The sequence below is a fragment of the Pimephales promelas genome, chromosome 1 (assembly GCF_988280905.1).
Source record: "Pimephales promelas chromosome 1, fPimPro1.hap1.1, whole genome shotgun sequence".
NCBI classification, from domain to species: domain Eukaryota; kingdom Metazoa; phylum Chordata; class Actinopteri; order Cypriniformes; family Leuciscidae; genus Pimephales; species Pimephales promelas.
Genome location: NC_142769.1, coordinates 7,359,774 through 7,385,681, shown reverse-complemented (window position 1 = coordinate 7,385,681; position 25,908 = coordinate 7,359,774). Strand labels below are relative to the sequence as shown.

The window sequence follows — 25,908 nt, the reverse complement described above, 5'->3', positions numbered from 1 at the left end:
AAATAAGCACTCCAAACCTCAGCTAATTGCATGCAATATTAATTTAAACTATAAAACATTTGAAACGTATGCTAAAGTGTCTTTTTTTTTCCCCCAGTAAATGTGTATTTAAAAAAATAAATGTGTATTTAGGTACTGCCATCATTTAAATCTTGATCAATGAAAGCAGACTATTCTGTCGGATGGATACTGTGATGACAGTCTTTCAAAAGGGAGGGTCTAACAAGTCAGTTCATGGTAGTGAAGTGAAGGATTTGTGCGGGAGAAGGGTCATGTGTAAATCAGTGTGAAGCCAAATGTTCACACACTGGCACGAACCAGCGCTCTCATGGCCATCTGCTGCCACTCGGTGTGTACTGTACATTATACATTATGCTAATCTGCTATGTTTATCTGATATTTTATCTGCACACATTATGTTATATAGTCAGAGACAATATTGTTGTTGTTTGGGGTCGGGATTTGTTTATGAATGGTCTTGCAGTAATTCATTTCAGCCACTTGGTGGCAATACTCTTTAGTTTTGTTAAAATGGTGATTTAATGCATCTTAGACTAATCATGGCAGTCACTCCTCATCTATTTTCCTATTTATTTCTAATATTATTTCACAATATGTCCTAAAGCCTGAAATAATACATACTTTAAGGAAAATAGGTAGAAGATAATGTCTTGGCATATATAATGCGTTAGCATAAACTTCAATTTCACAACAATAAATTGCATTTTAGGATCCTGGTTTTGACTCCCAGACCCAGACTAGGATTTAAATTGGGTAGCTAATCGGTTTTTCAACCACAATGCCAAAAAAGTATAACAAACTACTTCTACGCAAAACATACTTTTATATCCTATTCTATTCTTTTGTGCTCAAACAGATTGCGTGTGTGCAAGTGTGTGAATATGGTCGCAGGTGTTCTTTTCGGTTCAGGTTGGATGCTGTGACAGACCAAATGAAAGCGAGATAACTGCAATGAGAAAAATAATCCTGTTAACAGAAGGAAATTTAGTCTCAAATATTGAGCATAATTGCAGTTTTAAATGGAAATGTGCTTTTATCAGTGATGTTTTAACTATTAATCTATTTGTACTCAATTTGGCCAATTAATATGAGTGACAATGCTGCCATGGACTTGAATTGTCACCTCAAACATTTAGTTTCCATTCATGTGGTCACTTCTGCAATGCGTTTAAGGTTGATCCTGGATGACTGTCCTTTCCATTAAATAATAACAATGGATTGCCCTAAACCTTTGGTCAAACAAACAGCCCTAGTTTTTGTATCTTATAATTTAAAGTGGTGAAAATTAAGCTTTTAATGTTATTTATATGTCTAAGTGGTGTTTTTAATATGCTTTAAGACAAAACGTGCAAATTCTCAAGTCAGTATTTTCTCCTTAAAACAGCAGGGAACCTCGAAATTGTGGTTTGATATCGCTTGTGTTTCTGACATCACAAACGACCTTGTAACCAATCACGTCAGTATGTGATATCTCTGAGCTGGTGTGAGTGAGTGGAGGTGGGGCTAATTTGCATATTCATAGAATTGCGTACTCTAAATGAGGCAAGGGTGTCGAGTTACGTGCAAGCTATTTTAAGGCATGAACGTTTTAATATGTAATTTTGCACGTTAATGAAATGATGTTCAGTTGGCGCGAGATTCCTGGCTGCATTCAAAACAAAGGAAACAGATGAAAACTCGCCAAAAATGGACATTAGAAAATGGTTCAATACCACAGTTTCTCCTTCCACATCGATTAAAGATTCTGCTGACCCCATACACCAAGACAACGACAGCCCGGCTTTGGTATTTGGTGCTTCTACCGCGACCTCAAAAATGTGTTTTCACAACACAGAAGGAGCGTCACACAAGAAAGGCCAGCCTAGTTCAACTTGCATTCGAGAAGGATTTGACAAAAGAAGTGTTGTGGTGCATGGAAGGACGGAAGTTCAAATCACCTCACAAGTCTTCAGCTCTTCTAGCTGTAAGTTCAATTTAAAGTTTCATGCTGGCCGGCTGTTTGTGTATTTATCTAACTGGCATTATGTAGGCATACTGTCAAAGTTCACTTTATTGTGTTGTTACGTTCTGCTGTGATGAGACTATTTAACAGTTTAGTAGGCCTATTTAGTTCTTATTGTCCTGAAATGTCAATCCCGCCGTGCAGAAACAGGTGTTTAAGCCTATATTTGCTTGTAAATGGAATTTGTAGAATAACATCTGTGTATAGACCCCTTTTGCGCCGACGTCACAGTTACGTCACGGCGCTAGCTGGAGGCAAAACAAAGTGAAAACTGCAGGCGGCCAATGCAAAACAGCACAGATTCGGCTACATAATAAGGAGCTTAAATAATTGTTACTATTATTAAATGTCATCTTGTTGTGTTGTTTGGTGCAAGAATTGATGAAAAATGAATATGCTGTAGCTGGAACTTTTATTTCTAGAAAATATTCACATCATTAAAATCGCACTGTAATGTCACTCTTTACATTGTCGACGTCTCGGAGCTGGCTCGGCAGAACTGTGGATCGTACACACAAGTCTTGTACAGGACCATATAGGCATCTAAAGATTTATATGCCCTCAGTTTCTATTTACGATCGGTTTCTCTATAAGGTAGGTGTAGAAGTCAGGCCAATCAACCAAGGTAACGTAACTTACGTTAATCCTGTCAGATCATCCATGCATTGAGTGAGCGTGTAGGCGGCTACAGGTCGGCCAATCTGGTTCCGTCCGTTAAAGATAACTTTTGGAAATAACAATCGCGGTCCTGGACACTGAGTGACCTTACACATTAAGATAATATCGGATTTTCTCCAGTCATTGTTAAAAAACAAGCTAACAATACTTGCTAACTAGCGTTAGTGAAGCAGCCAGAGGGATCGTTCTGCCTCCACCTAAGCTCCGCCCACAAAAAAACGTCACCATGTTTATCAACTGTAAAGTATGATGCTTTTGTACTGTAAATGCTTATGTGTTGGAGCAAAGCATAATAAAGATGCGCAGCTTTTTTTCTCTCTCTCTTCCGCCATTGAGATAGCAGGAGACTTTGTGCATGTTCGTTATATATAATATTGCTGTGGTCAGAGTCGGTCTTGCAATTTTTTATTTTTTTTGTATAGGCCTATTTAACCATTTCTTAACCGTTGCACATCTTGCAACAATGTGTAATGGTTTATGTGTTTATTGGTTGCATCCCTTCATGGTAATAGCTAACAGAAAAGGCAATAACAATAGGATATTTGATATCCGAAAAAAGTCCCCTAGTACCCACCGGTGCAGTAGTTTCAATTTTGATATTTTTAGGTCAAACCGTTCTTGTCTGTCAGTCATATAAAGCAGGTCTATGGTCACCACCTCAAAGAGCATGCACAGAGAAGTCTAAATTAAACATTATTTAATGACTCGTAAATGTAAGTACACATTGATGGCCTAAGACACGAAACGAGCGGTTTGTGTGAGAAAACGAACAGTATTTATATCGTTTTTACCTCTTGTAATCACAGCCACGTCCAAGTGATCCAAGGGCGCTTCGGTCTGCGCAAGCACCGGAAGTGATCTAAATATGGTTGTGAAAAAAAAAAATCAACGTTGTCTGTTGATGTATATATCGAAATCGTCTTCCATAGTGATTTCCTGTATATCTAAATCAGTGTTGTGCCTGAACGTGTTCAGTGAATGATAGTTCATGAACGTGTTCATATTTTTTTTGAGTCAACGTGAGTTACTGTGAACGCGTTCATTCTGGTGTCTAAGAATGCACGCTCTCTCCGTTTAACTTCGTACAATAGGGTGCCAGATTTCTACGTGACTTACACGTGATGTACGAGAGATCATTTCCAGCGCTTGCTCAGACCGAAGCGTCCTCGCCCTCAGATCACTTGGACGTGGCTGTGGTTACAAGAGGTAAAAACAATATACTGTTGGCTTTCTCACACAAACCGCTCGTTTCATGTCTAAGGCCATCAATGTGTACTTACATTTACGTCATTAAATCATGTTTAATTTGGACTTCTCTGTGCATGCTCTTTGAGGTGGTGACCATAGACCTGCATTATATGACTGACAGACAAGAACGGTTTGACCTAAAAATATCAAAATTTAAACTACTGCGGAAACAAAGACACCTATATCTTGGATGCCCTTGAGGTAAGCTAAAAGATACCAAAAATTAATTTCAAAGTTTAAGGGATAAAATTATTGACTACAGGGGGACTTTAACATTTGCAAAGTTTCTGTAACTGTTTGTACGAGCCGTGTACTAAGCACATGGATCATGCATCGACATTGTCAAAGAATTGTCTGAATAGTTACATTGGGAAAACATTTAAAAAATAAAACTTGATTTTTTGCTCCAGATAAAGAGTCTGAAGCAGCAGCCACAAAAACACACAATCATTATCTGTTGTCATTTTGACTGATAAAGCAGTTTTCTGGATGGAAATGCTGCCAGTTGGTAATGTCAAATTGATTATCCTTCTCACTCTTTATCTGAAGTTCATTATTAGTTCATCTTTTTCCTTTTTTCTAAGCTATGCCTTTTTTATTCCGCCTTGCACTAGGTTGTTGTTGTTTTTTTCTGCTTGAAGAAAATTATAGTCATTTAATCGGTCATTCATCCTCAGTCCAGAGTATTTTTGACCAATTATTTTTCACAGGTGATGGAACATAAATGCGCTTGACATTTAAAAGCTATATATTTGTGCTGACAACATGACAATGAAATGCCTTGCAATTTTCCTCAAATGTTCCTGTCTTAGAAATGTCAAAAACGCAGCGTTCTAACAAAGTGCGACACGGAAAAGTTTCCAGTAATTTGTGTGCCAATCAGAACATATTTTGTTTAACAAATCTCTTCCTAAAAGTTGACAAAAAGCACTTTTTTCTGGTAAAATAAACAAAAAAAAAACATTTAACAAAAAGGAAAAAAGCAGACTTTCGTATTTGTTAATATAAATATGTTGAGTGAAATATGAATATTCAGAATATGAAAATCAGAATATTCTTGAAAGGTCCTTATAGTGCACTTTTATTTTTTTTTAAAATTCCTGACTTCTAAGAAAATCCTTCAGTTTTACACTGTAAATCTACAACATAAAGACCATTTCACAAGATGTAAACACTGGTCCAGAAGCACTTCCTGTTTCAGTATTTTAACTCTACACAAAAGCTGGGATAAAATACAACCAACAGAACATTTAAAACTTTAAATCTTTAAGATGTTTTCTTTACATGTGAAATAAAGAAAACAGTTACAAACTGAAACAGGAAGTGTTTCTGGACCAGTGTTGTTTACATCTTGTGAAATGGTCTATAAAGCAAGTAAACCGCCATGTTCTTCTGTTCTTGACAGATAGATGTGCAGGTCAGTGTTTAAAGACAAACGTCTTATTCCTTGAGCCAGTTGTGAGCCGTCTGTCTCAGCCAGTGTCCAGCGATATATTTCTTGGACAAAGGCCACAGATTCTCATATCAAACATACGATTTAGCCACACATTGCTTATTTCACTGAATATATTGCATCATTTTCATTGCATCAAATAACACGGCTGCTGCGTGGTATTTGGTCCTCTAGTGTCCTGCTCGAATTAAACCTAAACTCTTATTTCACCCTCAATTGTGTATTTACCACTGCCCAGAGCAGCCATGCTTCACAACCTTTAATTGCTTACATTTCACACTCAGTGCTTTGGGGAATTTGAGGATATGATGGGCTAATTTTACTGCTTTTTACATATTGGAAACAAACATTGGTTCATGTGGTATAGTGGACATTGCTATTAAAGAGCCCCTATCATAGCATTTGAAATGTTCCTATTTTTGTTTTAGGAGTTCCCAAAAACAGTTTAACGTGCGTGCAAGGATAAAAAAAAATACTTTATTTGTCTTATAATATGCATTTATTTTTAACTGATTTGCTCAACGACTCCCAAATGATTCGTTTGACGATTCATTTTCCCAAACACCTCCTTTGAGTGACGCGGATCTGCGGCGATTGGTCAAATGACCCAGTCAGTTGTTATTGGTAAACCGTAGGCAGAGACTGTCGGGAACGGAACGCCCGTAACCAGGATTACAGCTTGTCGAGTGTTGAAAACTGTATATAGTATTTGAACAAACGTGTCAGAAAAAGTGCACTTTCCACACGGTCCCTTACTCGCGTCTCTGTCAAGAGCAAGCTTTCCCAGCGGCGGCTTTTGAGGGAAGTCATATTTGGCTAAGTCGTTTAGGAGGTAATTGCCATTTTTCAATGAATGTCTGGTGAATATCAAAAACAAAACTAACTTTACCTCGCTTAGAAGCTGCGCGGAGTGTACACAACACACACAACACAATATAACTATATTGTGCATGCTACAGAAAACATAACAGCAAATATTATTAATATTACTAACAGATTCTGATTCGGAGGAAGACGAACCTGATCCATATACACTGGATTGCAAATATTACTCATTGCAAATATGAACTCTGACCACTGATTCTTCACATGCTTGTCCCTGGATAATGGAAACAAGTGGCTGAACTGTCTTTGCAATGTAGAACACAGCGTCTTCTCGACATGATGCGATTCAGCTGTGTATTTGAATGTGTTCTAGACGTCCCTTCATGTCTGCGCGCGCAGTTGTTGGGAGCAGCCAATGACCTATCTATGTCACGATGTAACAGCTAATGACTCCTTTCAAAAACAATTCATTTCATAGACTCAGAATCGACTCTCACTTTTGAAAGACAATAACTTTATATACGTGCACTTTCAGATATAAATCTTTGCAGGATGTTTTCATTCCCTTAGAGCTATATTCCACACTACATGAACAGTCATTTTCAAAAATCCATGATAGGTGCTCTTAAGCATGTAATTATAGCCTACGTGAGGCATTACCCGGCTGTTTCAAACAACTTTATCACCTTTACACACACACACACACACAATATGTGTGTATTGCTGTATCGTGAATGGTGAATAAGCCACACCTTGCAACCCCTTCAGCCATGACTTATGCTGCGTTCCAGGCAGGTTTTTGAGCACGTAAATCACGACTTTAAACCACGACTTACGACTTTGTAGCATTCCAGGTCATTCACGCCAAACTACCTAGATGTAAACAAACCAGCATGGCGGACCTTACGGGGGCTCACGCGCATTTGTAATAATTTCTAACGCCAAAGGTGCTTACTCCTTGTTTATTTGTGGGAAACTGAGGAGGAAAAATAGCGCATGAGGCAAGATAAGCTGTTACCTTTTATTTTACTTTATTTGTATATTTGGAAATGTATTTGGTATTAATTTATCCTTGCACTCAATGGACTGAAAACTAGTTAACGTTATATTGTCCTAAAGTGTATTCTCACCGAGTACCGCCTGCAGAAACACTGCATCCGTAGGGGCTGTCATTGTAGTTTTGTATATTTTCGCGGGCTATGTGACGTCAGAATTCTTAACTGGGAGTACATCGGTCTAGTACGAGTTTACGGGTGGGAAGTCACGGGTTTGACTTGCCGTTCCAGTGCACTTTCACGAGTATAAGGTTGGAAAAACACGAGTTACAGGTTGCCTGGAACACGGCATTATTCACTATGCAACGGAAAAAAACGGTTAGCAAACAATACAAATATTAAAGCCAATAATATATATCAATGCAAGTTTCATGAAATAAAATCACTAAAAGCCTTCCTTCCACTGGAAAAAATAGTCCCTGACCAGCAACGGAAGTTACATTATTTCGCCTTTAGGTGGCGACAAAGACTGTCTTTATGAGTCAGTCAGTCAGTAAAGAAGAATGAACGAGTTCACACGTTCATCAGGACAGGCAGTAAAACAATACGTTCAGTTCACCCAAAATATGAACGAGTTCATGGACGTGAACGTGTTCAGGCACAACGTTTGGCTGCCTGGGTCTCGAGGATATAGAGTGACCGACTTTTTTTTTTTTTTTTTTTTTGCGTGACACGGTCTCAATTTGCGGGACGCATGAATTGGGCTTCAAACACTGTGCGCGCACGCGCTACGGGTGGTCACCCTACTCGGTTGTAACGAGTGGTTATTTCAGTCAAAGTTGCTCTTCTATCAGCTTGAATCAGTCGGCCCATTCTCCTCTGACCTCTAGCATTAACAAGGCATTGTCGCCCACAGGACTGACACATACTGGATGTTTTTCCCTTTTCACACCATTCTTTGTAAACCCTAGAAATGGTTGTGTGTGAAAATCCCAGTAACTGAGCAGATTGCGAAATACTCAGACCGGCCCGTCTGGCACCAACAACCATGCCACGCTCAAAATTGCTTAAATCACCTTTCTGTCCCATTCTGACATTCAGTTTGGAGTTCAGGAGATTGTCTTAACCAGGACCACACCCCTAAATGCATTGAAGCAACTGCCATGTGATTGGTTGATTAGATAATTGCGTTAATGAGAAATTGAACAGGTGTTCCTAATATTTTTTTTTTTTTTAGATTTTCACTATGGTTACTGAAAGAAAGGTTTGAGTTGCTATGAAAGGATGGTTTGCTTAAAAAAAAAAAGTATTATCATGCAGTCCTGCTTTCATATCTCTCTGTGACTCCAGAGTCTGAGTTCCTCCTGTATTATTCATAAGGCGTTGTCTTATCTTTAGGCTGGTATTTCTGCACATGACATGGCATTTGTCATGCAAGCAATGATCACAAATGTGAATGTGACACGGACTTGTGTGCTTCCCCACTGACAGGGTCTAGCTACAGGTCACCGACCATCTGCTACGTCGCCTCTGACACTTTAAATGAGGATATTTTTAAAAAGCTGAATTGCGAGCAGTGTTTGTGTTGCTGTGTGAATCAGGACAGGCTTTCCTCACATAACCCTCCGTTGGACAGGCTTGATAAGAGTCCCCATAGGACAGGGAGCCTTTGACCGTGAAAAGAAATATGTAATCTCTCGCCAAAATCGATTTTATAACCAGCAGAAATCGAAGAACAAGGAGCGTTCACATCCTATGCTTGACAGAGATAAGAAATCGACCCCACTAAGGCCTCTCCATCAACACTCTCTGACATTTTACGTCACCTTTAAGCAGAACAAGAGGCGACTGCCAGTGCCATTATAACATTTGCTGTAGCTTTCAATGGAGTGAATACTGGTGTCTCTGATTTACGTTTGTGGATTCCTGCGATTTTTTTTTTTTTTTTTTTTATTTTTTTTTTTATTATATATATATATATATATATATATATATATACTATATGCAATTTGTTTAACCTTTTGGGCAGAAACTATGAGTCGATAATTATTCCCTAAGGGCTAGTGTCATAGTTTTATTAAAACCACGCTATTATAGGCAGATGGAGGGGAAAAAACACAATGAGCAAAATTAAAAATGGCTGAAGGCATAATCTGAATAATTACATGAGCCACATTAATAACCTTACACTAAATTATTTTCTCCAAAAAAGGAATAAAATAATTTGGTACGAGTCCTTTAAGCAGTTAGAGATATGGGCAATTGCTATATTAACTGTAATTCATGCAAATGGCACTGTTTATTATGCTGTATAATGAATCTTCTAAGAGTGTGAAATCAATGATGTGGTGTAATGTTTCAGTGGCATCTCTCAACTGTATATTATGGGCCAGAAGGTGGCAGTAGTCATGCATTTTTAAGGAGGAAGCATTAGTAGTAGTTTCAAGGATGCTATAATGTCTCTTTGAGTCAATGTACGCACAAAAGTAATAGCTAAGCTATAATGAGTAATTTTGTTTGTTAAAGGGATAGTTCACTTTGAAATTAATTTTTGGTATGTTTTAGCTTACCTCAAGGGCATCCAGGATGTAGGTGTCTTTGTTTCCACAGTAGTTTCAATTTTGATATTTTAGGTCAAACCGTTATATAATGCAGGTCTATGGTCACCACCTCAAAGAGCATGCACAGAGAAGTCCAAATTAAACACGATTTAATGACTCGTAAATGTAAGTACACATTGATGGCCTAAGACACAAAACGAGCGGTTTGTGTGAGAAAACGAACAGTATTTATATAGTTTTTACCTCTTGTAAGTTAACCACAGCCACAAAGCGCCAGCGGCCTCATATCACTTGGATGTGGCTGTGCTTACGTGGCTTTTCTCACACAAACCGCTCATTTCGTGTCTTAGGCCATCAATGTGTACTTACATTTACGAGTCATTAAATCATGTTAAATTTGAACTTATCTGGACATGCTCTTTGAGGTGGTGACCATAGACCTGCATTAAATGACACGATAGACGCATCAAAATTATATATTAGGTGTAACCTGAATCATGTAAACTGGAATTAAATGTAAATGTGTTATAGTTTAAGTTTGTTAAATTCAGTCAGCTGAACTTTTTGGAGTGATTTAGATTCATTTATATTAAAACTTGTATTGATGTATTTATTTGACACATTTGTAAAGCTGCATTTTAAAATATAACAACTTTAAATGTTACACACTACCGTACTTTAGTATTTTAGTCAACAATATACTTCTTTAAAGATTATAAAAGCATAATGATTCAAAATACTTTCAAAGTAAACCTTTTAATTAGTGCATTGTGTTTGATTTCTTTTAAATTACATTATCCGCAAGTACAATACAATTAAGCACACTTCTTTTTCATAAGGGAATGCTTATAGTGGGAAAATACAGTTCTTCACAATTCGTCTTTTGTGTTTATCCTGAAAACCGCAAAAAGCCGTGTGGATTCAGAAAGGCGAATAAATAAATAATGACAGCTTTTTAATATTGGTCTGAACTGTCCCTCTAAGGGATATATAGTGAGTGCACCTTATTGAACAAGACAGACTTTCCTCTTCAGTAATCGATGTGTGTCCTTAGAGTATAGACATCGTGCAAATAAATGCACTGTCAAACTGTTTAAAGGATGAGTTCATTATGCATTGATTTTTTTTTTTTTTTTTCACAGCATATTGTGTGTTGAATTAGCCTTCAGGTCATGTTTCATGCTGCTCTATATCCATAGGAAATGATTTAGCAAATTAGGTGATAATTAGATTAAACTAGTTTTAAGTGAAGAGAGAGCAGTTGAATATTTTTTTTTCTCATCACTTTTCCACTGATTTGGCGACAGCTCATTTCCTTTCCCTCCCCTCATCTCTCTCTCTCTCTCTCTCTCTCTCTCTACCCCACCCCACACACACTCTGAAACCTCTCGCACGCCGGCACACATTTCAAACTCACGCTCTGGTCTCTGACTCTTCTGTGTCGGGAGACTCGGATCCCCAGAGTTGAACCTCAGCCTCCCAGGCTGGATTTGGAGCAGGAGTGGAGCGCCGCACCACGAGGGTGCCTGGGGCGGCCCGGCCAGTGCATGCTGGGGGCTGGACGGAACTGGAGCGAGGAGTTTGGCACGGGGTCAGGCGAGTCAGGCAGGTGGCATGAGCAGGAGCAGGGGGTCGCGGTGGTGAACGCCATGTGGGAAACGGAGGGTCTGCAGACGCTCGGCATTGTGTTGATCGTGTGCGCTTCGCTCAAGCTGCTTCATCTGCTCGGGCTTATCAACTTCTCAGAGGGTAAGAGAGAGACTGACGGTGGAGAGTCGATACATCCGAGATTTTTTTCAGAATGACCTTGGCAAATATGCTTCTAGGACTATAAAGCAACTGTTTAGAAGTTTTGGAAATATGTAAGAATGTTGGTGTGCATGGAAAGATATGAAATGGCAAATATTCTGCTGTTTGTGAATGCAATGGAAATATGGCTTTCGAGACAAGTAAGTGTTTATGGGAATACGTCAGGAGAAGTGCGTCTTTTGAGAGCCAGGTGAACACGTATATTGGTTTTCTTAATATATTGCTGGGTGTTAGTTAATGCTTTTACTTATGGGACCTTATTGTAAAGTGATACCAAATATTTAAAAAAAATCATAACAAACCCAAATAATCAACACTTTAACAAATGTACCTGCTCAGAAATCCTTGATCAGTACATTTTTCAATAGCATTATTTTCATAAAAAATATGATATTATATTTTTGCTTATATATTATATTATAGATATTATATTGGTGCTTGCCTTCACCATAAAAGATGCAGAATCAGTTTCTTCTCTTTTAAGTCTGGGTTCAGTCACTAAAAACAACATAGTTTCATGTCAAACATGTATTCATTTCTGCACCTGTTCACATGCAAGCTGTACATTTCTTCCAAATTTTGATTTATTTTTCATTTTAAATCTAAACAATGTATATACAATGAAAGTTAGTTCTCAAGAACTGAAAACTCATCTGCAAGATAACATGAAAATATTCATCTGACTCTGAAGTCATACCATAGCATATTGCCCATTCAAATCTGGCTCATTTATGACACAAGACTGAACTTGCAGAGAACAAATCCGGCTCACTGGAAGACAGTAATATGAAAATTAACTTTACCAAAACAGGAAATTTGAACGTGGACATTTGAAAAGCTTTGTAGAAGTCTTGTAATACAGCGTATACCTGCTTTTGTGTTGCACAGAAGAAAAGAAGGGAAGTTAAGTGATGACAGTTTCCATTGTTGAGAATCCCAGTGATTAAACTTAACTGCTTTTTTTCTTTGCATGATTCTGTTTATGGGGTGCAATATAACATGCATTCGTGTTTTTTTTTTTAAGTCTTATTTCTCATAAATTTCACATTTAATGTAAGCCGCTTTCTCCTGTCATTTGAACGACCGGTTGACTTCCTGATTCTATGAAACCACTCCCTCAGAAACAGGGAGTGGGCTTAGATTAGTTAGTTTGGGCCGGTGTGTTGTGATTGGCTAAACTGTAGCTCATGTTGTCTGGATACTTCACGCCCGTTACCTTTACACGTGAGAGTTGCATATGTTCATGTCTAATGTAAATAATGGTGTCCATACCTTTTTTTTTTTCGGGTTGATGCAAATGTATGGGTTAGTTACGTCTAAAACCCGTTGTAGTCCCATTCGAGTCATTTTCACACTATTTAAAATGAAAAAAGTGAATTCGCAATCAATCAACCACCCCTTTAAATATGAAAAAAAGGATAAAGAGTGCGTGTATAATGAGAGTATTGACATATTGTTTTGCATATACAGTATATCCACAAATTTTGTCTTGGATAGCAGGCTATACTGTTGCTGTACTATTGGTTTGTCTCAATGAAAGTAGAATTGTTTGTTTTGTACAGAGGTTTGTCATCCCTGCTGATAATTTCATCATGGATTCCATGCTGGTCCAGGCTGCTGGGTAGAGCTGATATAGTGGTGTTCAAGCTGGTGGACCAGCGTAGTCATGCTGTTCTCAAGCTAAACTGAGCTGGTATAGCCGGTAGCACTCCTGCTTCCCATGCTTTTGGTGACCAGTAAACCAGCAAACAGCATCCCATGCTGGTTCCAGCATGCAAAACATACCTTAAGCTGGTGAACAGCTATGTTGGCTGCATACACACATAGAGATTTAGGACACGTACACACTGTAAAGTTCCATCTTGTTTGTTTGTTATCCGCTATTATTGACCAAATAATAATACAGCGACCAAAGACTCATGATGTTCTGCAGTTTTACCTAAAGTGCATTGCATTTTTATTTATATGTTTGTTTTGCAGAGTGTGCACTTGAAGTGTTGCCATGTCCACTTATTATAAGCGTTTTTGGGCTTGTTGTTTGAGCTTGGCTCATAAAGCGATCCAGTTTTTGGAGTTGATGAAGTAGGCAGGTGCGGGTTGCAATTTTGGTCCTTTTGTCAAGATAAAGCATTTGGATTTATCTCGGTTTATTATGGCCTTGTTAGCTGTTTTTTTCTAGGAAGATCTGACAACAAAAATGAGTTGATGAAATTGCATACTCTCCTAAGTAGGTACTTATTGTGAATGAGTAATTACATCATGACCACTAAAAAAACTTATGTTCTAGTAAGAATGTGTGTAGTATAGAGCCTGACCGATAAAGGATTTTGAAGGCCGATACCGATACAAATATTTGTTGGTTTTAAAATCCGATATTACGATATATTGGCCGATATTTTATATATATATATATATATATATATATATATATATATATATATATATAAAATAAAAAATATAAATATACATATAAAATAAAAAAAAATAAAATAAAATAAAAAAAAAATATATATATATATATATATATATATATATATATATATATATATATAAAATAAAAAATATAAATATACATATAAAATAAAAAAATAAAAAAAATAAATAAAAAAAAAATATATATATATATATATATATATATATAAAATATAAATATATATATAACAAAATCGGCCGATATATTTTTATTTCAGAAACGCGCAACAAAACATTAACAGATTTCCCTAACATTAGTTATTTGTAGTTATTTATGAGTTTTAACTAAAATAATATGATAATGCATTTTAAAAAGAAACTTGTTTCTTTTATTGTCACAACAGAACAGAGGACCATCAAAATTTATTAAAGTTCTGATAAATAAAATAATAATTAGTCCCTTCATTGCCTTATAAGCTACCTGGATCAGCAGGTTGCAGGATGTGTGGCGCGTTATACACGAGTGTTGCCATCAGGGACGGTGTAGAGTGCCCTCTGGTGGACAAACTATACAACTCCAACACTCATGACAATGGTTGAAGCGTGTTTCGTCCGTTTTTATTTTATTTTTGAAATATTCATTTATCGGCCATTATAACTGCCAATACCGATAGTTTGGAAAATGCTAAAATCGGCCGATAATATCGGCCTGCCGATAAATCGGCCTGGCTCTAGTGTAGTATGAATGTAATGTGTACGTTAGTGTTGGGCGATATGCTCCATTTTCATATCGTCCTATCGTCAGCCTGTGAGATCGGCGATACACGATATTATCGTGAGGGGGCGGGGCTAACTTATTTGATTATTAACTTGATTATTCAGCCTACTCATTAATTTGCTTGTTTTATTAGCCTACTTCGTTTTATATACGAGAATCTTTTTTCTATTTTGCTAGCAAAGGTGGAGTGTTTATTAATAGGATCAGGTTATTTCCTGGTATAGTGAGGTAAAAAAAAAAAAAAGATCCTAATCCTTTTGTCAACGGGAAATTTACGGACACATTAGCCTATCCTCATGCCGTTACATGCAGCATTTTGACTAGGGCCTATTTCTGCACGAGATGAAAACACGTTTTAATAATTTCTTGGGTCAGAAAAAGTCGGAGTTTGCGATATGTGTCCCCCTACCAGTGCGCTCTCTGTCTGGATGCACTTCACATGCGCACTTAAAAAGCACGAAGTACGCGGGTTAATGTGTTTTAAATGAGGAGAAATGGAGAAACAAGAGCAAGGGCCAAACGTCTAGCTGAGTCGATCGGTTTATACTTATATACTTATGACTTGACTCTGATAAAGGAAACGTTTACATGACCACATGCATTGTCAAGTTTATTCAACATAATCAGGTTAAGAACGTCGTCGCATGTAAGCGCGCTCAATCTCTGAAAGTGAAAGTAAAAACGGACTGCTTTCGGCATCTGCATTAACGCCGCGTTCCCTCAGAGACGACGATGATAACGGTAACTATAATACTATTTTAGTGATATTATTATTAATACTATTTAGTAATTGTATTGTTTTTAGTGTTAGTGTCATTAAACGTTTTGTTAATGTGTTACGGAAACAAATACTGACGAACAACGATGCCGTTTTCATCTTGGATCTGTAGGAAATTGAATTTTGCGTCTGTTAAAACGAGCACACTTGATAATTTGTGAATGGATCACCTTGCAATTAAATTTTGATGTTTTATGTGAAATTGGGATGTTTTTTAGTCTGTTTTAAAAACATTCTCTAGGAGTCCTCATTAGTGCGTGTGTTGTTGCAATTGTTATGAGGTGATGTCGTTGTAAATTTAGGCAAGGCAAATTAATTGTAGTTCCTAATATTCATTTAATAACAATACTAGCTTTATAATAATAATAATAATAATAATAGGCCTAATAATAATAATTTAATACATTATGGTAAAACGAGACAATTATCGTATTGATATCGTCAAAGGCAGCTGCCATCGGCGATATGTCAGACTATCGTCGATACACGATACTATCGTCTATCGGCACAACCCTAGTGTACGTACTACATTCACCGTACTACATTATCACGTGACCTACCAGCATCAGTTCACCGCCATTCATAAATCCTCTACCGTGGCCTCATGGGATAGTAAAGTGTCCATCAATGCACACTTCAGAATCTCACCAGAAGAAGTAGGTGAGACATCCTGGTATTTTTTGCCTACTCTTGAGTACTGGGAATTAAGACTTCATTTGTCGCATACTGTTTTTCACCTACTATATACAGTAAAATATGCGATTTCGGATGCAGCCGATGACTCGTACCTCTTTCAAAGATGGTTTTGCTTCTATATCCTGTGATTTTCTTGCACCACACACACACACACACACACACAGAAGTGAGGTACATCTTTGATGAACTAGTTGCTCAGTTCAGTTCCATACACACTGCAGGGAAATTTAGCGGGGAGATGATTTGATTTTAGATTACTGAACTCTGTGTACGTACTGTACAGAAGGGGATTATATACACTAAAAGGTGAACTGACAACCGGATTTAGCTGTGTGTACACTGCACACACTTTGATATCATGCTGTTCCATTACTATTGGAGGCTTCAGACATTAGATCAGAGGCCAGAGATCATTATTTTCCGCTTGCTCTGGTGATTAAATGCACTTCTGCAATCTCAGACTCTGTCCAACAATTGTACGCCTTGCAATCCACACAGTTTGCTTTTAAAATGCTTTATTTTCCAGGTTTCTCTGTGGGTTCATTTCAATGGCTCATTTACTGTCAGCATTAGAGCTAATAGGATGTCGGCTGAACAATGGGATCTTATTACCAAAGTGTTTCTTTAAGTTTATGAAATGTCAAACACTACAAGTGGTTTAGGATTATATCACGCTAATGCCACTCTAAATGCCAACATCTTTTCCCAGCTTAGTTTGAGCTTTCATCCCTCTTTAACATAGATGATATCCCCCAGTCACAGACGGCGACTCTCTGTAAATGTTTTAGCCCTGATCTCAATTATGAGCTCGGAGGTGTTACTGACCCTAGATCAGGGGTCATTGAATCATTAAGGCTGTAAGCACTGTGGAACAAAAGCCCAGACAACAAGAGATCGCACCCAATCAGTGTGTCAGTGAAGATAAATATTGTCCAGTTGACCTGCACTCACACAGGTGCGATGAGTGTGACTCAGAGACTCATAAAGTTCCTGTGTCAAATTAACAGCGGCGCCAAGCATTAAGACAGAGAACATCATAGCCACAACGGTCTTTGGCCTTTGTCTTTGACATGTATTTTTTGACATGAGATTTACAAGTTTATAAAAGATCTGAGGATGAAATTTAGTTCAGAAGGACAGGGCTGAGGTGCAATGATAATAATCTGTCTGGTGTGTTTTTTTTTAATAATACATTTCAAAGTATTTATTTTGTATGTATTCATTTGTTAATTTGATTTATTTGTTATTAAATGATTTATTTAGTTATTTATTTTGGCCCAGCAGTAATCAAATACTAGGAAAACACAGTTGCACAATCAATTTGTTTGTTTGCTTGTTTTGCTAAATACTGCTTTCATACAATGATGAAAAACAGGAGAGCTTATCCACTCAGTAATCGAAGGATACCAAAACACCTTCATAGTTGCACATAAATGTTTGTTTGTCTGTTTGTTTGTTTGTTTGTTTTACTAAATACTTCTTTTATATAATGATGAAAAACTGGAGAGCTTACCCACTTAGTAATCAAAGACTACCTAAACACCCACATGGTTGCAAACACACGTTTGTTTGTTTGTTTGTTTGTTTTTTTGTTTGTTTGTTTGTTTTTGCTATACTGCTTTTATATAATGATGAAGAAAGGAGTGCTTGCCCTATCAGTAATTAAAAACTTCCAAAACACCTGCATGGTTGCAAACACATTTTTGTTTGTTTGTTTGTTTGTTTGTTTGTTTGTTTTGCTAAATGCTGCTTTTATATAATGATGAAAAAAGGAGTGCTTGCCCTATCAGTAATTAAAAACTTCCAAAACACCTGCATGGTTGCAAACACATTTTTGTTTGTTTGTTTGTTTGTTTGTTTGTTTTGCTAAATGCTGCTTTTATATAATGATGAAAAAAGGAGTGCTTTCCCTATCAGTAATTAAAGACTTCCAAAACACCTGCATGGTTGCAAACATTTTTGTTTGTTTGTTTATTTGTTTTCCTAAATACTGCTTTTATATAATGATGACAAACTGGAGAGCTTACCCACTTAGTAATCAAAGGCTACCTAAACTCCCACATGGTTGCAAACACACGTTTGTTTGTTTGTTTGTTTGTTTGTTTGTTTGTTTTTGCTATACTGCTTTTATATAATAATGAAAAAAGGAGTGCTTGCCCTATCAGTAATTAAAGACTTCCAAAACACCTGCATGGTTGCAAACATGTTTGTTTGTTTTTCCTAAATACTGCTTTTATATAATGATGACAAACTGGAGAGCTTACCCACTTAGTAATCAAAGGCTACCTAAACTCCCACATGGTTGCAAACACTTGTTTGTTTGTTTGTTTGTTTCTTTCATAGTTTTTTAGCTAAATACTGCTTTTATATAATGATGAAAAAAGGAGTGCTTACCCTATCAGTAATTAAAGACTTCCAAAATACCTGCATGGACGCAAACACGTTTGTTTTCTTTGTTTGATTGATTGTTTTTCTAAATACTGCTTTCAAATACAGTAATGATGAAAAACTGGAGTGCTTAGCCTCTCGGTAATCAAAGACTACCAGACTATTCATTCATTCATTCCTTTATTAAAACATTTATTTATTATTTTTGATAAATAATGCTTTCATATTTAGATTGCAAAGAAAAAAAAAACACGAGTTCTTGCACGCTTACCCCCAAAAATCTTGAGTGGCAGCCTTTCAATTTCGTTTTATTTTGCTCCAGACAACGAAAGTCAAATAAAAGTGCAGTGATCTTCAAATCTCTCTGAACTCTCGAACTTCAGAATGTGCCTTATCTCTCTTTTACCCTCCATCTTTGAGAGCTGGATGAAATCAGAAGGTTATGACTCTGGTTCAGTGTCTGTGTTCTCAGAGTTTGAATGTCCGACAATTTATTTGCTCATGTTGCCTACTCCATTTTCTGTTGTGTCTACATATACTGAACTAAACATCAAGGTTGCATGTTTGTTGTTTGTGTTTTAAGTCCAAATTAAGACAAAATATAATGTTCTGTTTGCTATTGCTTGATAGGTCTACGATCAGAGTTCATGCTACTGCTTCTTGCTTCACAAGCTTTGTGTTGTATGATTCAGTGTGCATGGTCTGATCCCAGTGCAGGGAGTTTCTGTCAGTCAGTGGCTCTGATTCAGCACATATCCTATTGAAACTTGGATCCAAGATGTTGTTTTTCAAGTCCGTCAAATCTCAAGTCATGATCAAAGTTTGACTTGCGCCTCAGGTTACATGGTTGCAGTTGAGCCAAGACAAGACTCCAGAGGGCTTCATACATTAATCTCATCAAAATATGTCATGCTGGTGAGACATGTGTTTTAGTATAAGTAGACAATAAAGAAAGCATCTGCCAAACTTTGTAGACTTTCATATGAAAGCAGCAGCAGCTCGTCATAATCCAGATAGTCCCTGTCTGTCCTCATGAAGGCCTTGCATCCTTTGAATATGCATTAGTGTGTGTATTAGTGTTGTCACAATACTGGAATTTCCATCTTCGATATGATACCTTGAGAAATATCGATATTCGATACCATTTTCGATACCACACGGAAAACTGCCATGTATACCTGTCATTTTGACATACTGTTGTATGTATTGGCTTGTTTAAGTGCAATAAGCCATGAAAAAATTCGGCATCTGAGAGAGTGAGAACGTGCAGTTTGTCTCGTATCGGTGTATCAATACTGCAGAAAATGAGTATTGGAACCATTTCAGATATTTTAGTATCAATATATATCGAAATATCAATACTTTTGATAAAACTAATGTGTACACTTCACTTGTGTGTTTGCCAGAGTACATGAAAGAATAACATGCTGTTAGAAACATTAGCTTACTAACTTGCTTGAATATTTTAACCTTGGATCATAAGACATGCTTACCAATAGGTTTTTCAATGAACAGACTTCTACAACTGTCTAATAAAGAAACACAAGAGTGCAGCAATTAATGAAGTGTGTATGATAGATTTTTAATGGTTTTGTGTTTCTTGGTTTTAATATATGGATGGACTTTTATTTTGAAGTGTATTTTCAGTTTTCCATGTTCTAGTGTTTCATTTCCTGTGTTTAGTTCCTCTTTGCCTTTGTTTCTTTAGCCTCATTAGTTTCCATAGTGATTCATTGTTCACACTTGTTCCTTGTTAGCCTCTTGTTTTCCTGTGCTTTTATACCCGTGTTTCAGTAGTCTGTTGTTGTCGGCCATTTTCTTTTGCATGTCTCTGCATATTTGTAAAGCTGTTGTCACCTCCACCTTACGGCACAAAACACAAGCACAAAAACAAGGAACATAAAACCGTATGTGTGTGTTTGGACGTCCTAAAGAGACATTGAAATTAAGTATTTTTACTTTAGCTTCTGATCTTTAGAACTAGTTAGAAGGAAATGCCTGTAAATTAAATTTGCGCTGATTTTGAATTTGATTCATAAAATAGTTTTTCCTAGTGAGTAACAGAGAATTGTTGTGGTCCATATAGCAAAAAGGGAAGAAAACCAAATGACAACAAAATTATTAGTCATTTTGGTCACTTTATTTTAGGTGTCTTTTCTTAAAAAATAATTGTTTGGTACATACTTGTTCTGTTGATGTATTGCAAAACACTTTTGCTGCTATTGAGGGGGGGGATATGAGTAAGGTTAGGGACTAGTTTGGTGGTATGGGTAGGTTTAAGGGTGGGTTAAGAGTTAATGGAAGAGTCAACAGTGTAATTATTGATTTATAGAATTTTTTCAAATTATAAAATGTAGGGATGCACGATATCGGCCAGCATATCGGTATCGGCTGATATATGTTCATTTTTAATGTTATCGTTATCGGCCTGGTAAGAAAATGTGGCCGATATATTAAAGCCGATAAATAATGTATTATTCCCTTCAGCTGAGACACTTGTTGAGCACTGTTTATGTTTTATGTCTTGAAATATGATTGAAATCTCTTCAAAAAATGAAAATACGGTTCGGCACAACATGTGCAGCGCAAATCTGTCATATCGGCTATACAACACTATAATGAGAACATCATTATAATTGTGCGCTTGGGACATGGATTTAATTGTGAGACTTTTGTTTTTGTAATCAGGCTCTCAAAATTAGATAAAAATTTGGATTTAAGTTTATCGGCCGATATATCGGTTATCGGCTTTCAAATATAAAGAACTATCGGTATCGGCCAAAATGTTCATATCGGTGCATCCCTAATAACATGTTTATTTCAGATGACTTATTTGCTATTTATCCGATATTAAGTCGAACTAAAAGTAGGGTTTGAAAAGGTTTGGATGGTCTGAGAATCTCAGGTCACAGTTTTGACCTTATGTATGTTTGAGCTGCCTACTCACTCATTTGTCCAAAGTCGCACAGCAGAAAGGACTAAAAGCTTTTACCAGCTTCTATTTCAAGAGGACAGCTATAAGTCTGACCTTTTCTTTTAAGTGGCCTTAGTGGTCACAGAGGAGGAGGATATTTCACGGTATACATGACATACAGATTTCTTCCTCTATCTCTGTCAGGAAGTCTTGAGAATGCATTACTTTTGACAACAGAATTTTTGCATTGTAATCTTATTGAGGGTCTGGGGTGAAAGGAATCATCACATAAGGTCACTTTCAAATCCCTTGTGGAAAAAAAAGTGCACATAATTGTATTGAATGTGCACCTGTGTACTTGCAGATCATTTAATATTAAAGGGATAGTTCACTTTGAAATTAATTTTTGATATGTTTTAGCTTACCTCAAGGGCATCCAAGATGTAGGTGTTTTGTTTCCACAGTATTTTCAATTTTGATATTTTTCGATCAAACCGTTGTTTTCTATCAGTCATATAATGCAGGTATAGGGGGTTCACCTCAAAGAGTACAGAGAAGTACAGAGAAGTCAAAACTAAACATGATTTAATGACTCGTAAATGTAAGTACACATTGATGGCCTAAGACAGGAAACGAGCGGTTTGTGTGAGAAAACGTACAGTATTTATATCGTTTTTACCTCGTCTAACCACAGCCACATCCAAGTGATCTGAGGGTATAGCTGTTAACATTGAACATTAAAAATAAGGGAGATTTCCCGGAATCCATCACTAAAATAAGGGATTTTTTTTACACGATTCTTACTCACAAACTTTAAAATTAAAGCACTAATCATTAAAAGTCTAAAGAGTTTATAACTAGCCTACATATGTGTGAGAGAGAAAGAGAGTGTGTCATTTAAAGAAAACAAAAATCTACATTTGGATTACCGGTGTGTTGCTCTTGCCTTTATGACAACAATTTCAACTGTTATCACACATCTTCCAAAATCTGGAAAATATGGAAGTGGGCTGTCTGTTTATTTCAATAACATTTACACATTTTTTGTAGCTTTAAAGAGCCTATATTTAGCCTGATGGTGGACTGTCACTCAGAAGGCTCCTATCTTTATATCCTCCTGAGGCCCAGAACGTTGTTTTTTTTTTTTTTTTTTTTTTTTTCCAAGTTTTTTTTTTTCTTCTTCATGTAATTACATTGTTAAGAGCATAAGAAACAAATGAAAAAAAAAAGATATTTTATCCATATGTTATGCTATGACCTCTGTAGTGGACACCAGGACTCGATTGTTTAAAAAAAAACGCATGCGTTTCGAGTGAACAATAGGCGTCAGTTCTATTTCTAGCATGCACGCGTTTTCTGGAGACGCGCGTGTCACGCAGACAGTGAGCAAGTTCTAATCTGTTAACATGGGAGCCGAAATAAAAACGGACACGCCACGCAGCCAGTGTATCTCCGGCCTATAACAGCGCGCGCTCTGAGGATGAACGACTTCAAGCCGAATCTGTCCGAGCTTGTACGTCTCACACATACTGTCTATGGTCTCACACAATCAGAGCTTAAAATTAGGGGATATTTTACGGGAAAATACTAAAACGGGAAGACAGCGGGAAAAGAGCTAAAATACGTGAGAAACCCGTAAAAAACGAGAGGGTTGACAGCTATGGGGCACGGCGCTTCGGTCTTCGCCTGCGCCGGAAGCGCTCTCTCGCGCGTGTACGTCACTCATTGTTTACACAGAGATTTCGGAAGTTTTACCTTTCACTAAACATATTTAGATATATCGAAATCGTCCTCCATTGCGATTTCCTGTATATCTAAATATGTTTAGTTTCTTCCGTTTCTGTTTTCAAATATCTACAGACTACTGTGTCTACACAGCTCATCATTTTTCTTCAGTATGCATGCATAAATTGCTCATATTTACAATATTAAATTGCTTGTACATGTTTTTTTAAATGAGGATTTTATTTTCCTTTTGCAGATGTAAACTTCTGGATGTGGTTGATGCAACTAAATCTCACATTTGGTAAATAAACACCAAAAACTTATGATGTGGGAAGCTTCGTTAAAAGACTTTGTAATTAGTGATACTGTTTCTCTATTTAAATCCTATTTTACTTCATTGCTTTGAAGATGATGTGGTGCATGCAGATGAATACAGACGCAAGGCTCTTTAATTCATTATTTTTAATCAAAACAATGCAGGCAAATATCCTCCTTCAGCATTTTCCTGACTTTAATTAATGAACTGAATGTGGGAAAATCATACGAACTAATCCTGCACCAGCGTACTGTATGATTATTCATAACACGATGATGCACAGCCTCCAATATTTATGAGCTCACATTTTTGTACTATATTATTTTCTGCAATGTGGTTATCATTCTTAAACTTGCATGCTTGTTTTGTTTAGCTGTTACAAATTCTTCTCAATTATAAGTTACTCAGGAAAAGAAAGTCTAATATTATCCTATAGCTTAGCTTTCCATGAGCTTGCCGTATCTGCCGGTGGAAGCTTGACAGTGCTGACCTCTTCTTGTTAGCAGCGGCTTCATTAAAGGGGGTGTCACCAATGTCAGGCTTCCTATCTTAAATGATAGATGAGGTACATGGAGACTATCTTTGGCACAAAGACAAACTGATAATGTGTAAGATCACAAACAAAGAGATCAATGATAGTGAGTGTACCTCATTCGTCTGCTTCCCGACTGGCTTTAGCCTGAACACGACTTCAACAATTGCATCCGCTCAGAATTTACACAGACTAACCTTTTCCTTCATAATTGCTTATCAGGTTTTTACAGCGAGGAGCACATAAATCATATTGTCACACTTGAAGCGGTACCAAGAGAGCAAATTCTTTAATTAAAGCATGTTCACCATTATGTAGAGCTGGATGGGGAAATTGTGCTGGCGGTGTTTCAGATATCAGGGGATTGGCTGTAACTCTGGGGCCAATTGTAAGGCTAATTATCCACTCTAATAAATCAATATGGTTTCATTCATAGTAACAAAATATCACTTTAAACATTATATTCATTAATTAATGCCACAGGACAAGTCTAAAATAGTTACGGGAAGATTAAACCAGCGACTTAAATTACTAACAGTTTCCTTGGGTGTGATTGCTTATTTATCACTTGTTTTTAATAATGGTATTTCAAAGTGCATAACCCAGGATTAAAAATCAAGTGTAGCCTAACAGCATTGTGCAATATTCTAAAATGGGCTCCTTTATATATGGTTATAGAATGATGTTTTGACCATGTGGCAACCTTCCCGTCTCTCTCTTGAAACACGGAAGTGACATAAACTGCAATCCATCGACTAGCCGCTATAGCTCATGCTAATATACCCAACTTTACAGCAGGAAAAAATGTTTACAGCCTGGTTTAAAAAATGGTTTTGGTATATAGAGCTAATTTTGCCCTTCATGACAACTGTGAGGGGGGTGAGTTATTTTTTTTATAACTTATAATTTTAAATTATATCAAGCCTTAAAGGGATACTCCATTTTTTTTTTTTTTTTTTTTTTGGAAAAAGGCTCATTTTACCACTCCCCCAGAGTTAAACAGTTGAGTTTTACCATTTTCGAATCCATTCAGCCGATTTTCTGATATTTAGAAGAATATCAGTAACTAGACAGTTTCTGGTCTCATTGACTTCCATAGTAGGAATAAAATATACTATGGAAGTCAATGAGACCAGAAACTGTCTGGTTGCTGATATTCTTCTAAATACCAGACAATCGGCTGAATGGATCCGAAAACGGTAAAACTCAACTGTTTAACTCTGGGGGAGTTGTAAAATGAGCCTATTTCCAAAAAAAGTGGAGTATCCCTTTAAGGGCGTGGCCACTTGAGTGACAGGTGGATTGTCTCTGCTATCACTACTACCCGTTTGTCTGCTGTCTGTTAGCCGTCACGTCACCTCAGCTAATCCCGCCTCTTTAACCATTTTCTTTTATCCGGGACTGACGCACAGTGTCTCCCTGCCAAGATGGCGACGGGCGGCCCCGCCCACTTTGGGCTTCAAAAATGCTCTTCAGAAACCTACGGGTGATGTCACAGATACTTCATCCATATATATTTTTTACAATCTATGGTTTTGAAAAAGTGTGCCACACAAGTCCTGAAAAATTAATCATTTTGATCGCCCCCTGGAGGCTGGCTACAGTTAAGACCTGGCTAGGTCTTAAACCCCACCCCCTCTCTATGTAATCAAATGGGACACATGCCAAACTAAAACATCCATTTACACTTCAAAAAAAAAAACATTTCGAAGATGGTTTCTGTCATTTTTAGGTATTTATCTTCACATAGCTACAGTAGACGTATGTTCAAGTGTTA

General features: G+C 37.1%; 1 protein-coding gene across 7 annotated transcripts in view; it reads left to right on the top strand.

The window, feature by feature from the left end:
* kcnip4a (potassium voltage-gated channel interacting protein 4a) overlaps window positions 1–25,908 on the top strand; it is a 216,254-nt gene that overhangs the window by 147,480 nt on the left and 42,866 nt on the right. Inside the window, exon 1 of one of the 7 annotated variants that reach the window (XM_039669723.2) lies at window positions 11,171–11,532. The exons of the other annotated variants lie outside the window; for them this stretch is intronic. Within the exon in view, the coding sequence (XP_039525657.1) occupies window positions 11,331–11,532 (202 nt within the window). The 5' untranslated portion in view covers window positions 11,171–11,330. Of the gene's footprint in view, window positions 1–11,170; window positions 11,533–25,908 lie in introns of those variants that run through there. 7 annotated transcript variants of the gene reach the window in all.